Raw genomic sequence first — 17,668 nt, forward strand, 5'->3', positions numbered from 1 at the left:
TGTTGGACCAATGCTTTTCAACTTGTTCATAAATTATCTGGAATTAGCAGTGATCAATGAGGTAGCCAAGTTTGCTGATAACACTGAACAAAAGGGGATTGTGAAGAGCTCTAAAGGGATCTCTTCAAAATAGGGATTGGCATCCAAATGGCAAATTCTCCCAGTTCAATGTCAGCAAGTGTAAAGTGATTCACATTAGGCAAAACAACAACAACACCCTAGCTTTACATATAAGCTGATGGGATCTGAGCTGGTTGTGACTGACCAAGAAAAAGATCAGACCAAGGCCCATCCAACATTATGTACACATAGTGGCCAACTAGTTGTCTGTGGGAAGCCGACAAGCAGGACATAAATGCCGCTCTGTTTCTCAGCCACTGAGAGCCTTAGCCATAGTAGAAGTCAGATTCTGGGACTTCCATTCTTCGAGGCCCATTTTCAACCCAGACATTCAAAAGGGGCTTTGAAACGCTGAAATAATTTTCATGAAAACCAGTCACCATATTTTGTAATGAGTAACATGTGTAATTGCACCTGTAAACACAAGATGACATTGACTGTAGATAATTGCTTGCAGTCGCTTGGCTCCTGCAAGAGATTCCTATGTAACTTGTGTTGTGCAAATATATTATAGCTATTTACTTCCTTGTAAGGATACCAGACACAAAGCTGGAGCTCTTTCTGTCATTTTCACTGCTGGGACTTCCAGAGCTAGTAAGCAAACCACCTTTAAAATTATGCCTGGCTTAAAAATAAGGTCCACCTACAAGTGTGTTCTAACAGATGTGTGAATGGATTCTTCGGCTCACAGACACAATCTGAATGGCTAATACAGAGTTTAGTTTTGGATGTAATCTGAATCATTTTATAAGACTCTTAATGCGTGACTGCAAATCTGAACTTACTACGTCACCTTAGTTTGAAATGGTGGCGCAAAACTACACTTTGTGGTGCGAAGGTCAATAAATAAGGAGACGAGACAACAACAGCTGGATTTAAACAGGGCCACATTTTATTAAATGATCTGCAAAAGGGGGTGAATCCTACTGGGCATCCAGTATGGCCTGTTGCCAGGCCCCTGAAGTTGGGCGAGCCATTCGTGGCCCAAGGGTAGGCGCTGCGTCTTTCGCCTTCCCCCGGGCCTGCCCCTTGTGGGGTCGGGGGACCTTCTTTTGTCACGCCCTATCTCAGGCCATCCAGCTCTGAGTGGGTGAGTAGGGTCAGCCCCAAAGTTAAGTCATATCTCCCAGGTAGGCCGTGGGGCTCAAAGCTGGGAGCCTCGGACTTATCAGTCACTGAGAACAGTGCCATGTGAATGCTCACCATTCCCACTCCCACGCTGGATGCCCGTAACTAGTGCCAAATAGCAAAATGTGACCAAATTAGATAACAGATTAACCTAATTAATACACCCAGACTGTCTCAGAGTGTGGAGTAGGCGAAAAAACTCCTGCACAATTCAGTACAGGAGTAAAAAATCCCTACTCAGCTCCAAACGGCAACCAGCAAGCCCACACTGCCTACAGGGAGGGAGGGAGGGAGCCGTGCAGCAAAGAGGGTGAAGGGAGTGAGAGCTCGCAGTTTCTAGGCTCCTTATCCCCTCCCCTATGTGGCACCATACCAGCACTCAGCCAATGCTGGCTGGGCACGTCTCCTATCTCCCCCGCCCACAAATGCCTCCTATGCCCAGGCTATGCCGGGCATGGCAGAATGGCCATTTCAAGAGCTGCTTCAAGACATTTTTTTTTGTTAGTAACAGGTACAGCAACTACTGTACTACACCCCAAAAACTAGTGATGAGGTGAGATTTAAAACCAGAGTGGGTGGGGTCAAAAGAACATCTCATGGGCCTACTCCCAAATCCATTTAGGAGAAGACCTCTAAGAGAGTCATAAAAGAAATCAGAATGGTTTTCAGCTAGGCATCTGCAATGATTTTAGTTCACAGAGAGATGGAATCCAAAGGGTGAAGCAGTCTGTACAAGAACAAGGAGGAAAAAATAGGGGTTGACATCTCTGTATTACAACTGGAGCAAATCCAGAATAAACAGCCAATGACTAACTCACAAGAGGAATCAGAAGGACATGACTGTTAGGCGATCAATACATTTCAAAACTCTGTGGCAAATTACCAGTAAACAAATTCTATTTAAAGAGCCCATATTTGTTCCCAAAAATATCCTTTTTGAATTTCTTATTTTCATCAGGAATACTTCCACAAAGATTCAGGAAATTCCTAAAGGTTTTTCTGCCCACATGGTGACCATAGTTAAGGAAAATTGCTAGTCAACATACTTGTAAGTTTTCATATCCTGAAAAAATCTCTTAGGAGAATAAGGTATCAGTGGCTACTAGTCACAATAGCTATATATTACACCCAGCATCAGGAGCAGTATGCCTCTGTATTTCAGTTGGTGGAGACCACGAGTGGGAAGGAGCTACTGTGCTCATATCCTGCTAGTGGGCTTCCCACGAGCAGCTGCTTGGGCTCTGTGAAAACAGAATGCTGAACTAGACAAGCCTTGGTTCGGATCCATCACAGCTCTTATGTTCTTTAGAGTTGTAATCCTGTGAAGTGGAGCCTTTCCACTGCACTGGGAGCTTCTACTATAGGCAGGTCAAATCTAGGCAGGTCAAGACGCTCCCTTTCTTTCCCAAAAAAGATGATTAAAGGACAGTGCCACGACACAGGCTCTGAACACCAGACCTCACGTCTGCCACCACTTATTATGGGGCAACACAGGCTCTGAACAACAGACCCGGCCGAGGCTACTCCCTGCTCAAGCCAAGCACCACCGCTTGATATGCCTGAGGCAAGGGATAAAGCCCACCTTCCTCCAAACTATGTGGAGAAAGGGGTTTAAAATGGAGAATGGGTTTTAATATATATAATAATGCACTGTGAGTTATATCTGCTTAGGTGAATGATTGTCAGAGTGGGTGCTGAATGTGTAAACTTAAGATGATAAATGCCAAACAGACACGTGGGATTTTTGTGGTAGTTTTAAAACTAACAATCAAAATTTATTTCTAAAAGTTCATAAGCTTTGTTTCAAATAACAACATCCAAAAACCTTTTTGAAACCTCCCATACAATCCTGTCACTCTCACATTCGCGCTTTCCTTTTTCTCACACAATCACTCTTGAACTTTCTTTATTATCAGTATTGATTAATATACTTCCACTACGTGCACATCACACTCTAAAGACACCACTCACTACACTGACTCTCAAATTCCCTAAAACTTAAGTACCATAAATGCAGAGAGCACTACAGACTCTAAGAGTCCCTAACAAGTCTCCCTGGAAAGAACTCACAATCCCCTCAGTCCTTCCCTTATATATCACTCCTCCCCCCTCCCAAGACATTCTAACTCCGCCCACTCAGGCCAACATTCTACAAACCACAGACTTACAAACTGCAGGCATACCTTTGGGAATTGACTTGTGGGGTGTAACGCCACAGACAGCAACAAGATTTCCTGTTTCCTACACATGTTCTTACAAATGAAAACTGCAAGACCCTTCTCAGATCCATTTTACGCCAATCCCTTTTTTGGGAGGACAAACATTTGCAAAACAATTTCTGAGCTCTATAAAATCTGGATCAGGCCTGAGCACCGTTTCACCCTTAAGTAAAATACAGACTCTTAACAGTGATGTAATGCCACAAATTCCAACACTTGATGTGCTGAAGGGTAGCCATAAAGAACCATCTTCAGTACTATAAAAAGGATCACCACTAAATGTTCAAAACTGAGGACCCCTAAGAGTTGTGGACTCTAGGTTCATCACTGACACCGAAAATCTATGAACCATACAAGAGCTCTTGAGTGCTGCAACCTGCAAAAACCTAAAAAATATGGGAATGTGCTAACAGATCCTTCCTGATGCTACAACCAAATAACCTTTTCTGTGCCAACCTCTTTCTCTCACTTTGTTAGGACTTTCTTAGAGCATCCTGAAAAACAAAACAACCCACCCCACCTTCACATATGTTAAAAGGGAGAAGACAGACCAGGGCAGAGTTTATTCTACAATTGTAATTACAGAACGTGACACAAAATTCTAGGAAATGTAGCTTCCCCATTTTTTATATATAAAACCAAACCCTGCTGAATTGGCTCTTAACTACAGAGGTCGTGATGGAGAGAAAGGTCACCGAAAACGCTGACAGTGCTATAGCAACGAAACAGGGGAAAGTGCTACTAGAGATTTGCCTGCATCGATATTGTCACATAGACTGCAACATTGCCGTATAGATAAGAGGGTTCCTACCCAGGGTTCCAAACCATGCAGTCTTCCAGGATGCTGCCTTCTATTCTTCTCCTGCCAGGGTTTCTGTCTGTTCCCCACTGAAACAGTCAGCCAGCATTCCAATGCCACTGAGCATGTTCCATCCACTTTCGGCTGTTTTGGGGTTGCCACACATTTTTTATATTTCCCCAAGCCCTCAAGTAAGTAAGTAAGGTCTGCTATGCATGATTAGCAAAATATTTCATTTGACCCTCACTCCAGGATGTCATAGGGCTTCTCTAAATGAGTGATATATAGCACAGTTGTGATTGGCCATTCACAGAAGTTTATAGGTCCATTACACGACATCATCAACAGCCAGGACTTCTGTGCTATTTCCTGGAAATTACGTATTTGAATAAACTACAGATAATGTGGCATTATCTGGATAACGGGGGATCTTTCTGCCACTAGATGGCATTGTCTCATTAAAACACATTGGGGCCTTTCCGAGAAGGGAACAAATCATTTAGTCATGTGTGAAGGAGCACGTCGCAGTGGTGGGAATACTGAGATGATGAAAGCCACAGTCAGGCACAGAATTTTCTTTGTGTGTATTGAAGCTCATTGTCTCTCATATGCAGCAAATTGTGGATCATTCCATATAAACATCCAGATGTGCATTGCTGGTACAAGGATACTGGGGAAAGGATGGAGTACGGGTTAAGGATACCTTTCCAATCCAAAAATACTGTTCAACACAAACTGTGCACAGGATTTGCTGAGCATTTACTCATCCTTGTAGGGACCCATGTAGAAAATGTGTTGACCTGTGATTTAGAAGTGCATATGCATTTCACAGTACACAAGAAAGGATCAGAAGGGGAGGGGGAAGGGTCACGGTCACTCCACTCTGAAGCCAATTTAATAGCAGAAATTGGTAAATTAAGTAACAAAAATTGGATTCTCCCAGACATATTTCTAATGTTGCAAATCGTTTACCAACAACTGGAGCAACACAAAGCATCATCTACACCTAGTAGGCGGCTGCTCCTTCTACTACTGAAAACAGAGCTGCAAGTCAACACCTACGGCAGAGTTGCAAACATAAGCCAGACGGTAACCCTTCTCCTATTCCTTATTTCATGGGCTTTTCTGGACTCAGGCTGAGCCAGGATTCGATCATTTCTGTCTATCTCTTCTGCCAAGACGCTTGTTCATGCACTGGTTATTTCACGGTTGGACTACTGCAACCTTCTTCTCTCTGGCCTGCCTTCTTCTCACATCAGTCCGTTGGTCTCTGTCCACCACTCTGCCGCTAAGATCATCTTCCTGGCTCGCCGCTCTGACCATGTTACTCCACTTCTGAAATCTCTTCATTGGCTTCCAATTCACTTCAGAATCCAATATAAACTTCTCCTGTCGACCTTCAAAGCTTTTCACTGTCTAGCTCCTTCCTATCTCTCCTCTCTCATCTCACACTATTGCCCCGCTCGTCCTCTTTGCTCCTCTGATGCCATGTTTCTCGCCTGCCCAAGGGTCTCTACTTCCCTTGCTCGGCTTCGTCCATTTTCTTCTGCTGCCCCTTACGCCTGGAACGCTCTTCCAGAACATCTGAGATCCACAAGTTCAATCGCAGCTTTTAAAGCTCAGCTAAAAACTTTTCTTTTTCCTAAAGCTTTTAAAACTTGATGTTGTTTGGACTTTACACTGTTAGTTTTACCCTACCCTGTGCCTGTTTACCCTACCCAGTGCCTGTTTACATTCTCTTCCCCTCCTTATTGCTTTATTATGATTTTATTAGAATGTAAGCCTATGCGGCAGGGTCTTGCTATTTACTGTTTTACTCTGTACAGCACCATGTACATTGATGGTGCTATATAAATAAATAATAATAATAATAATAATAATAATAATAATAACAACAACAACAACAACAACAACACTTTCAATGCCTTTACTCACTCAAGGCAACTTCCTAAAACAAACACAAAACAAAAGCTAACCTGAGGTAACTGCGGTGTGTGGGTGTGGGTGTGTGTATGTATTCACAGCCAACTTGTCACACATCAAATGGCTCTATCATGTCTAATTCAATGTACTGAGTCAACACAAGCGGCAGTGAATATATCACAGGGGGGAAGGGAAGACGGAAGTTGAAAGAATCATATAGACTATTGAAGTATAATTGCCTCTAATTGCACCATCTTGTATTGCTCACTGGTTGTCTTAAAGAGATGACAGGTATGTAAATCTTGGGCTGAGGAGGAGGAGAAGAGAGCTAAGGGAGGAAAGTGTGGGTTTAAAATTATGTGCCATTTATCAATAGTGGATAGGAAGGAAAGCTGAGCTACTGTAGAGTGTTCTGTCAGCCAGAGTGACCTAACAGCTGAAGAAGCTACGCTGCTTCTCAAATTTACTAGGGACAACATTCTATTTATAAAGACACACCACCAGGCGGGATCCCTGAGCAAGAAAAGGCACGATGATCTCACAAGGGTTGCAACTGAGTGCTGCTCGCCTTTAAACAAAAAGGAAAAAGGAAAGGCGTCAGTTGTTGCAAACAATTCCAATCTCACAGGTTTAAACAGAGGGCCACTCAGCAGTATTCCAATACTGAGCACATACATATTTAAGAAAGAACATGCACTACTGTGTAGTTCTCAGCCAGGATAAACAAAAGATCTGTTGCAGCATCATGGCATAGTGTAAGTGGGGAGGGGAATAGGGGAAGCTGAGCCACACAGACATTCGCAAGCTGTCTGGGTGCTTAGAAACAGGACTGGATTTTAAACAGCAGTGGGGAAAGGCTCTGGCTGTCCAGTGAAGACGGCACAGGCACTCTGCCTTGTCCAACACTTGGGGGTCAAAGAGGAAAATATTTAAATAGTGCTACTTCATATACAAAGAGCCTTTCATCTGAACAGTTCATCTCCTTGAAGACAGTCCATGGGCAGGCTCTTGAACAAGCTCCTTTTAGCGTAAAATATTTCATTTCTATTAATCATAATTTAAGGAAGGTAAAACGAGGAAGTGAGATTTAGAAAAATCTTAGTTCTCCTTCTTGCTTCCCTTCTGTAAACTTCTGTGCCTGGGTTGTGTAAACTGAGACAAAAGGTCGTTAAGTAACTTGCCAAAGGAAACAAAGAATTTGCGACAGAGCCAGTTTCAGGACTCAGCAGCTCTTGAGTTTTATCCAGGACGTCCACTTGCAGGACCTCAAGCACCTTAAACCATAAAGCTCTTTTATGTAATATTTAAGTATCTCTCTATACTATTAGCCACAAAATAACTGTTATCCTTTCCAACCTGATCTAGTATCACTGTGAAAAATGCTTGATGCTCAGATCTTTAAAGTAACAACAGCATGATTGCCAGAAATCAGTTTCATGACAAAAGTGATGTAGTTAGTTGACTAAAGTAAAGTGGATTACTTGGAGCACCACCTACTGGCTTCTGAGAGTCAGGGATGCAGTTCTACAAAAGATCCTTTCAATAATATACAGCCTTACTTAAAAATAAGCAAAATGACTTACTGCCTTCACTTTGGTTGTCTTTGTTCGAGTTATAGACCTGGAAAATAAAGAGGAAAGAATTTAAGTTTTTGTAATGCTTGCACCATAGCAATGATTCAATATCTTCCTACTATTAAGCCCACATCACAGGAGAACCTGAGCTGCAAGTCCAGAAAAGAAGACCTACAACCTTAAATAAAAACTACAGATTATCATCTTTGAGTCAGACAAGATGTACAGAGATTAAATGGAGGAAAGAATCTTTTAAGACATTTTAAAACAACATTAAATGACAGCAATGATGATTAATTAACACAAGCAAACACAAACACACACACACACACACACCTTTTATCCAAAACAAACACTGCAGCTATTGGGAAGGCAGTGTAAGTTGTTTGGTGAATGTGGGATGTGAAGGATGAGTTTTGGTGGCTAGGAACAATACACAGTCCTTTTTCAACTTTGCAAATTGATGGCAAAACAGCCTTTATCCCTCTCTTTCAACTTTGTTGCTAATTTAGAGCCTAGTTAACAGAGACTTACAGGTCATCTGTAACACTCTGACCATACAAGGATCATTCCTTTGAGCCCAAGCAGCTGTCCATAAAGATTCTGGTCTTGGCAAGCTAATACAAACAATATTTTTAAGTGTTTCCGGTGGTGTGTTGAACCTGGCCACAGCCATGAGGTGGAACATTCCATTGATTATGTCAACCCTTTCTGAATATGGACAACAGAGAAAAAACCAGTCACCATGGGTGGAACATAAACCCAAGTAGTCGTCATGGGAACTGGTTTTTATTGAAAGACATTTGAGATGTATTTATTTAGTAATGAAGTGGTGGAAGACTCTTATTCATTTTTCTATGAACAAAAATTAGCGTAAGCCATGCTACCAATCAGGGATAATTATTTTTCCTCAAAACAACAACACATCCCGTAATGCACATTGTACAATAATTTAACCTGTTTAAAATTCTATAATATAAACATAAGGTGAATTGCTTTTGTTCCTGGGGTTCTAAGTGTACAATTAAAATTGTCTCCAGTCCCAGAAAAATACAAATGGGGCCCTTCAGAAGCATATTTCCTATTATACCAGGCACACATTACAAGGGCCAGAGCAAACCACACTTAGCACCCTGAATGATGTCCAAACAGTTTGATGTGGCTATTTCCACCACAGTCATGTTTTATGGCTCAAAGCACAAAGGAAACCACAAGGCCTATAAAAGCTCAGCTGTCTTTCAAAGTGAACAGCAGTGTTTTTCAAATTACAGCATCCCTCCAATACACAAGTCCTTTTTAGCAAAGCAAAGAAAACCACCAATAGCGTTGCTCTTGCCAACAGTTAGCCATTGTTGCTGGTTAACTGATCTCATTGGTTATAGGAGCATAGCTCTGTATTCTTCCCTATAGAACTGAACATGACTGAGACAAAACTACCAAATGTATGCCTATGTGAGGTATGTACCATACCCAGACCTCTAAGCAGATTATCTACACTTAATTGCAGTCACATAAACATTCACACTCACAGGTTTTCACATATGAATTCACAGACACCTAGTTTCTGTCTTTTTCACATCTTTCCTTCTGGTCTCATAGTAAAACTATGAGAGAAAATTCTTCACCTCCCTTCCCCCAGGATAGTATCTAGAAATTATTTTTCTTCTCATGGTTTGCTCTTCCCACCCCTCACCATCTTAAAAGCTCAAGCAAAACCACACCATATAATATACAGACATGCATGTACCTGCCTTTCAATTGATTCAAAGAAGAAAAGACAAGAGTTGTGCAATAACTTTTGTTGATTATCTCAAACCTCATACTGAAAAAAACTTGTTTATGCAAGGTTTTCAAGGTATTTAACAGCAACCATTGGCCATCCTGGCTGGGAATAATGGGGGTTGCAGTCCAAAACATCTGGATGGGACCAGATTAGGGAAGGCTGGTCTAACCACTACAAATTTGCTGAAATATAAGGCTATACTTTTACAAAGTCATCTACAATCTAGAACATTTATAGCATTATAGTAGGGTGACCATATGGAAAGGAGGACAAGGCTCCTGCTGTATCTTTAACAGCTGTATAGAAAAAGGGATTTCTGCAGGTGTCATTTGTATTCATGCAGCACCTGGTGAAATCCCCTCTTCATCGCAAGTTAAAGCTGCAGGAGCCCTGCCTCTTGACCAGGTACAAAAGAGGGCAGGGGCCCTGTAGCTTTAACTGTTGTGATGAAGAGGGAATTTCACCAGGTGTTGCATGCATACAAATGACACCTGCTGAAATCCCCATTTCTATACAGCAGGAGCCCTGTCCTCCTTTCCATATGGTCACTTTAGTTATATAGGATCTCACAAAATTACTATTTCTTTATTGCACTTGTGGAGGGTGGGTAGCAGAATTTATATTGTGGTGTGTGTTTTCAATTATGCTTCCCTTTTCTTGTATTTGTATGTGCAAGCAATATGCCCCCTCCCCCAAAATCAAATTATTTACAATTTGCATTCTCAGAATTTTACATTTGGGAAAACTGTTTATAAAATAACTTAAGCTATCAAAAAGACATCTGAAATTATATATAGACTGAATATTATGTGCAACTTCAAGTTTTAAGAGGTAGATAAATGACCATTTCTATTGTCTGCTGATCTTTTAAAATGAAGAATATAGTCTGACAAAACTTCCTGTTCCTGCCTTTGAAGTCAACTATCTCAGAATGACTACAAGCAAAAATATTTAGTTTGAAATAACTGTAGCATGATACAAAAAGATTAGAGATTTCTTTTCAAAGTCAGAAAGAAATTGCTCAACTTTAGAAGTTTGGTGGAATGACACAGTAAAACAGAAAAAGCTGCTGTCAGCAAAAGCGTTTTCTTCCAGGCATAACGTTTATATTGTTAGGAACTCCCCACCAACCCAAATCGGTAAGAAGTGCATAAATAGCACTACAGAGTTCAGTTTTCTTTGGATGAGAAACACACAGAAGACTTAGCGTGTCCTTCTGATATTTATTTTATTTACAAATATACAAACACAACATACTGGAAGTGATCCTGCATAAAGATTGCAAGGCCCAGAAAAGGGGTGGGGGTACCAAAAAATCCCCCAACAACCCCCCCCCATTTTTCCAATGGAAATACATTTCCCTCAATTTCACATTCCTATGAAATATTTTCTTGTAAGACAATCTATAACAATAGAAAATGATAATTCCTGTGTATTATGGTAGATATATACAAGTCTCAAATTCAAGATGCATTTCTGTACCAAGAGAATGCTGCCATCTTCATGATAGGAGGATACAGATCTGAACGAGACTGTTTCTGTCCAAATAATTTTGTTTACTACAAATTTTGTGGCTTCTCTATGCAATGTTTCTTTTTTCCAACTTCTCACATGCCTTTCAGGTTATTGTAAATATCTTTGAAGCTCTACATCAGAGAGTCAGAGGAAAGGGTGTGCAACACAAAACACATAAACACACACACATTTCAGGAAGTGGAACAAAGTGCTTCGAAGTATGTGAAAACAACCAATACAAGCCTAAATCTTCCAGTTCTAGAACATGGGGGAATTAGTACTTCTATTTCTTTCAAGATTAAGAAGTGTTAGGCATCATCTACCACAAACAAACAGAGCAATACTGGTTTATTTATAGAAAAGTTTTGAGGTTTTCCCCAAATCCTTCAAACAAAGGTGCTTAAGAAGGATTATTGTCTGGTTTCCTAGGTTTGGAGATATCTAACAATAGACTGCAACATTTCCAAAATGAAGCTTTTGTAAGAGTCTGTTCCTGCCACAAAAACTAATGTTGTATATCCAAAATGCTATAGGCATGAGACAACCAGATTCCTCAGTTGGGATAGTTTATTGTGTTGAAAATTGCCTAAAAAGAAACTAGGAAACTATCGATGCATGAAAAGGGTAAAAAGGAGGTAGAAACACGAGAGAGAGAGAGAGCACATTACAGTCCGGAAAAGCAGAGGCTGGGTAAGTCAAATGACTATCAGAGCTACCAATTGCTAATATAGGCCTTAAATAGGTAAGAGCTGCAGGAAACTTATTCTTTCAGATGGCTCTTCCACTATACATAGCTCCCCTTCCTTTGATTGGTCTGTGTCCATGTAAACATGCTGAGACTAATCTGGGCAAGAAAAAGGTACATGTCTGGATTGGCTGGAAAGCAACGACTCTGGAGGGAGGTTTACAATTCTAGATGGGGCTGCACTCCCCTTTAAAAGACCAATCACAATCCCTGCTTGTGTGGAGGAGCTTTATGAGAGTCTGTAAGAACATTCTTATGCCCCCTTCTCATGGTCAATGAAAACATGTCAAGCAGACTGGTGTAGGGTAAGACTAGACTGCATGACCCCAGAATTCTCTAATGCATTCTTTTAATGTGTTTGGGGTTAACCCATTGTAATGTGATTGGGTTTAATCCATATAATCCATTTAAGACTAACTTTGGCGGCCACTTTTAAGCTTTCATCAGGGTAGTTGTGGGGGAGGGAGTTGCTACCTGGAATTTAATTTAGCGCTGTGTTTCTATTTTCTCGCTTTTATCTTTGCAGTTGCTTCAAGTTTCATGTGTTTAAAACACAGCTACCTACCCCACAGAGTAAGGAAACCACTGGATAAATTATCCAAACGAATAAACAAACATGTAAGGCTATTAAAATGCTAATCATTTGCCATTGTACATGAACATACTCTTGTTTAGGCTTTTCCTAAAAACCTTAGTTCTGGCCCTGATGTAGTTATGCTGTTGAGAAAATGATATGGGCAATGACAGCAAGTCCAGACACTGCAAAGATTCATCTCTCCTAGGGTGACCATATTTTGGAAACCAAAAAGGAGGACAACATGGTCGCCCCAAAGGGGGCCTGTCCAGTACCAAGGGGGCGTGCCCACCCAAACATAGCCTTGGTCACATGTCTGATTTTACAGCACACATTTAAGACAATTCTGTTCTACATAACATCTTAATGTTAAAATCACTGAAATAAAGAACAAGTGAGAGATTCAATGTATCTGAAATGAACTTCACTCACTCCTACTTTTGTAGGTTTTGCTGTACTTTGAAGCTTTTGCTATACTCTGTGTGTTACATTCTCCCCTTCCCTCAAATATCTTTTCTGACTGTATCTTCACTCATTGCAAGCTGCTGTTGTTGTTAACATGGTTTGCTACTGGCCCCAGATCTGTTTCAAATTTGGTATGGCTAAAGCTCTACCTAAAAGCTATCATGGTGCCAACTCTCAGCTCTTTATCTTTAAAAATGACAGTTTTAAAAATAATAATTTTAAAACCTCATTTTAAAAAAAAATCCTAAAAAATCAATGGACGAACGGATCTGTTTCAAATTTGGAGTGGCTAAAGCTCTACCTAAATCCTATCATGGTACAAAGTTTCATCTCTTTATCTTTAAAAACGACAATTTTAAGAATAATAATTTTAAAACCTCAATTTTTAAAAAATTCCTAAAAAATCAATGGATGAACGGATCTGTTTCAAATTTGGTATGACTAAACCCCTTCCTAAGAGCTACCATTGTGCCAGGTTTCATGTCTTTATCTTAAAAAATGACGGAGTTATAAGCATTTTTGTTAATTCCCATTAGAGCTGCTCTTTGGAAAAAAATCCGGATTTCCCCTCCCCCTCCCAGATTTGCCATCAAAAACCTGGACAAATCCAGGCAAATCCAGTCATATGGTCACCCTAATCTCTCCCCTAGCTGATGGGAAATGCAAATCTTTCAAGAGATGCTTTGCAGAAATAGTTCCTCACTCTTCCCAGCCCCCTCCCCGCAGCTGAATTTTCAGACCTGAAAGTGTCCTCTAGTGCATGTCCTCTCAGGAACAGAGCAAGAGGAATGAGTCACACTTAGAACAACTTGGGACGTGAAAAGGATTTTAAGAGTGTAGCATTCTACAATGAATTATTTAGTACATTCATTCTCTCCTAAGATGATGGCAGCACACTGACTTCGTTTCTACCAGAGTTACTACCCAAAGTGTGTGTGTGTGTGTGTGTGTGTGCTTGAAAAAATAGGAATGTTGCCCTTAAGCATGTTCAACCATCTAGGTTGGGAAATGGCTCCAGTTTTTGTAGGGGGCAGGGGTTTCTGCCATTCACCTACTAGGGTCTAAACTGAGACTATTCATAATTTCCCCACATCTGCCTTTCTACTTCTTTCAAATACATTCTCAACCAGGTAAGACAGAGCAAGGCATTTTTATATAGCTAGAGAGAATCATTCAACAGCATGGAGGCTGTATTCCTTAAGATGTTTATACTGAGTTGAACAAAAGTACATTTTGCAGCGGTGCCTCTATTTCGGAGCCGGTCACCTAATTTGTATAGGCAAAGTTCTTTTTATACAGACCTTGAAAAGGCAACCCTATATGTATCAGTACATAAATCAGGTGGTTGCTCAAGAAAAACAAAATATTTAGCCATGCAATTATAGGTATTATTTTAGGAATGACGACTCTGTGGAGATAAGCATTGCACATCTTTGTTGAGAAAGAGAAGGAAGAGCCTTTTCCAGTTTGCTTTTGAAATCACACAACAAACATATGCTAGGTCAGCCCATGAGTCAGTCTGAGGGTTGATCTTCATACATCTGACACCCAGGCAGACCTGGCACGCTATCACGAAAAGGCAGCCAACCCAACAGCAGGATGCCAGTACATCATGGGGCAGAGAAGGTGCAAGTCCAAAATAGCAACTCTCTTTTTGTCAGCATACAAGACACCTGGCAACCTTGGTGAAATTATCCCTAAGCTGCTGGCTCCATCTTATCAGCTCTGTTTCCATCTTGTCCAAGGGCCAAGTTTTCATATTCTAGGCAGTTTTTCTTATTCTTTCAAGGCCAGTCTCTGCTCTGGCTATAAAAAGGGAGCCGGAAGCATATTTACGGGAAGACATTTTTAATCTTCCTAATAAACATCTATCCGAACTCCCACCCACCCCAAAGTGAAAAAATAGGGCACCCATTCCAACTTGGAGAGCTCGGCAGGCAAGCTGTTTCAATTCCATTTTATTCAAGAAAGATCAGTTTCAATTCCATTTTATTTGAGAAAGATCTGTTCAATACTAAAATCTCCTGCAGAAACCCAAAGGGGAATTCAGTTTAGCAACTTTACAAAGTTCGTACTTGACTGGAAAATCCAAGGTTAGGTGGGTAGGTAGGCAAGCAAGCAAATAAAACAAATAAAATAAGTATAAAATAAATAATAAAACAAATAAAACAAAACAAATAAAATAAAAGTTGAAAATCCTGTATGTTAGATGTGTTATTTATTTATTTATTTATTGCATTTCTATACTGCCCAATAGCCAAAGCTGATATAGCAATTCAAGCATTCTAATTTAACACAAGCCTTAAAAGGTATGTTCAGGCATTCCTAAGCGGATGCAATAGTTTCAGCTCATAGGGCTCAGCACCAACCAGCTGTACTGCGTAGCTCAACTTCTGTTAAATAACTCCACCTTTGTTCTATATGGAAAGGTGGAATCAGTTCAAGACAAACTGCCAGCTGCCTTGCGTCTATAGGCAGAGGGCAAACAAATCCACAATGTACAAACCACACCAGACATGGAAATACATCTATGCAAAGTGAAATGGTCAACTGGTTTACAGAAACAAATCTTTAGACGAAGGTTCACGAAACAGTATTTAAAATTTCAATAGAAGCTGCATCATATATGACAAAATCAAGGAAGCAATTGAAATGGATGGAGCATGGGAAGAGAATATTCATTCACAAGTAACATTCCTCTGAATTAAGGCATATTAGCCACACTAAATCTTGAAAAACATCTATACCTATGCCAAGTTGTATTACATAGCCTCATTCAAGTTTCCTCTTCAGTTTGAGGGGTAAACCACATGCGACAATAAATGTATTTTTCCATTTAAGACACACTTTTAAAAAATACAAATGCAACTCCTGGAAGACTTTGTGTGTAGCTGGCAGGGCTCTCCAGAGTACCCACTGAAGGTGGCAGCGGGCGTTCCTGGCAGGGGCAAAAGGGGCGCAATTTGCTGCTCCTCCCGCTCACTGCCTGATGCAGGTACCTCACCCTGCTTCAAGGTGGTCCAACCTTTCCTCCAATGGCGATTAGGCAGCTCCCTGCTCCATGAAGGAAACTTGGGGGGAAAACTTGAAAAAAGTTATACCACCAGGTTCTTCTTCCCATTCCTTAACCTGCCACTGATCAGCTGTTGGCTGGGCAGGAAGAGAAGGAAAGGGTTGCTTCCTCTCTCCTCCCACCCCACCTACACCCAGCCTCTAGCCTCACTGTTTCTCTCCTCTCTACCTTGCTGTATCCCGTTCCCTCCCAGCCACTAGCCTTGAAGTTTACCTCTCTTTACCTTGAAGTTTCTCCCTCCTCCTAGTCCCCAGCATCACTCTTGCTGTCCCCTATTCTTCCCACCACCATCAGCCTCTGGCCTCACTATATCTCTTCCCTCCCCCACCCCATCTCTTTGCCTTGCTATTTCCCCTTTCCTCCCAGTCTCCACCCTGGCTCATTCAATCCCTCTACTTCTTTGCCTTCCTATTTCCCCTACCTCACAGTCTCAAGCCTGACTTCCCTCTCCCTGCTTCTTTTGCTCAGTGTTTCTCTCCTTGCTAGCCTCTAGCTTGTTCTTCTTTCACTACTTCCCCTACCCTCTCAGTCCCTAGCCTTACTCTGTTTCTCTCCCTTTCCAGCCCCTTCTCTCGTTCTACACACACACACACACACACACACACACACACACACACACACACAAACACCTACCTTCCCGGGATGGATGGCAAAGGTGGTGTGTGGCATTACCCCACAGTTCTATCCCCTTAGGTTGTATGTCTAGTGAGTGCAGAATGTTGGACTGAGTGGGTGTGGCTGATGATGCTGTGAAAGGGGGGAAGACTATAAATGGGGGAGTCTAGAGTGGGGTTTGTTGGTTAGTTGGTTGGGAGTTAGGATTGTCAGTGGTGTGAAAAGTGAAAGGAGATAAGATTTTGAGAGACTTAAGATTACTGTTTTTATTAAAATTAGATTAAGCAGGTTAACTTGAATTTTAAGTAACTAAGATCTGTTAAACAAAAATAAACATTTTACTTTGTTTTTTTACTCAAACTACGTGTCTGCTTGGCTTTATCACCTGCTTTACAGTTACTATAGTAAACACCTTATATAGAACCTTCAGCTTATTACATACACATTAAAACCTTTTCAGATTCTAGCTTTTACCTTCTCGTATGAGGGAAAGTTTGTGTTTTACCCTACCTTCAGGTTGTTCAAGTGGTGGCGCTTGGCTTGAGTTGGGTTTGTGTGCATCAAGGCCTGGTGTGTGAGGCCTGTGTCGTGACAAAGTAGTAGGAGTACCAGGTGGAAGACTAGAGTGACTTATCCTGGAATTGAGGTAGGAAAATTGTTTCTTTCCTTTGGGGGATGGGGAAAGGTGTGTGCTTATGGATAGCATGAGCAGACCAATCCTACATAGGCCTGCTCAGAAGTACTTCACATTGAGTTCCATGTAAGCAAGCATAGGATTGCAACTTTAAATGGGTATTTTGTTGTGCTTCTGGGGAGTGAAATATGTAGATTGGCTTTGGAGTTCAAACACTTCCTATGTTTGTAATAAGTTTCCTGGATGAATTACTTGTCTTTTGACAAATATGGGCCACAGCAGCTGTGGGCACCACCACAAAATGGCTCCCATAGAAAAACCAGGAGAAAAACCAAGGCCTAGAGATGAAATTTTCTGGGGGACCATTTTCAAAAAATACAGAATTGCTAAAAATTAGTAAAGTACACAACTGTATGTACACTACCTGTTTACAGGTTGAACACACATGTAGGGGTGAAGTAGGATCATGCCTGACAGCCGTGTTCTCCGACGCTTGCAATG

The 17,668-nt window shown here is 41.2% G+C and overlaps 1 protein-coding gene across 4 annotated transcripts in view; it reads right to left on the reverse strand.

Moving 5' to 3' along the window:
• ARHGAP26 (Rho GTPase activating protein 26) overlaps positions 1-17,668 on the reverse strand; it is a 299,816-nt gene that overhangs the window by 146,310 nt on the left and 135,838 nt on the right. For all 4 annotated transcript variants that reach the window (XM_063120676.1, XM_063120675.1, XM_063120677.1 and 1 more), the window contains one exon: positions 7,773-7,809. In XM_063120676.1, coding sequence (XP_062976746.1) covers positions 7,773-7,809 — 37 coding nt within the window. The remainder of the gene's footprint in view (positions 1-7,772; positions 7,810-17,668) is intronic.

The sequence above is a fragment of the Elgaria multicarinata genome, chromosome 3 (genome assembly GCF_023053635.1).
Source record: "Elgaria multicarinata webbii isolate HBS135686 ecotype San Diego chromosome 3, rElgMul1.1.pri, whole genome shotgun sequence".
Taxonomy (NCBI): Eukaryota; Metazoa; Chordata; class Lepidosauria; order Squamata; family Anguidae; genus Elgaria; species Elgaria multicarinata.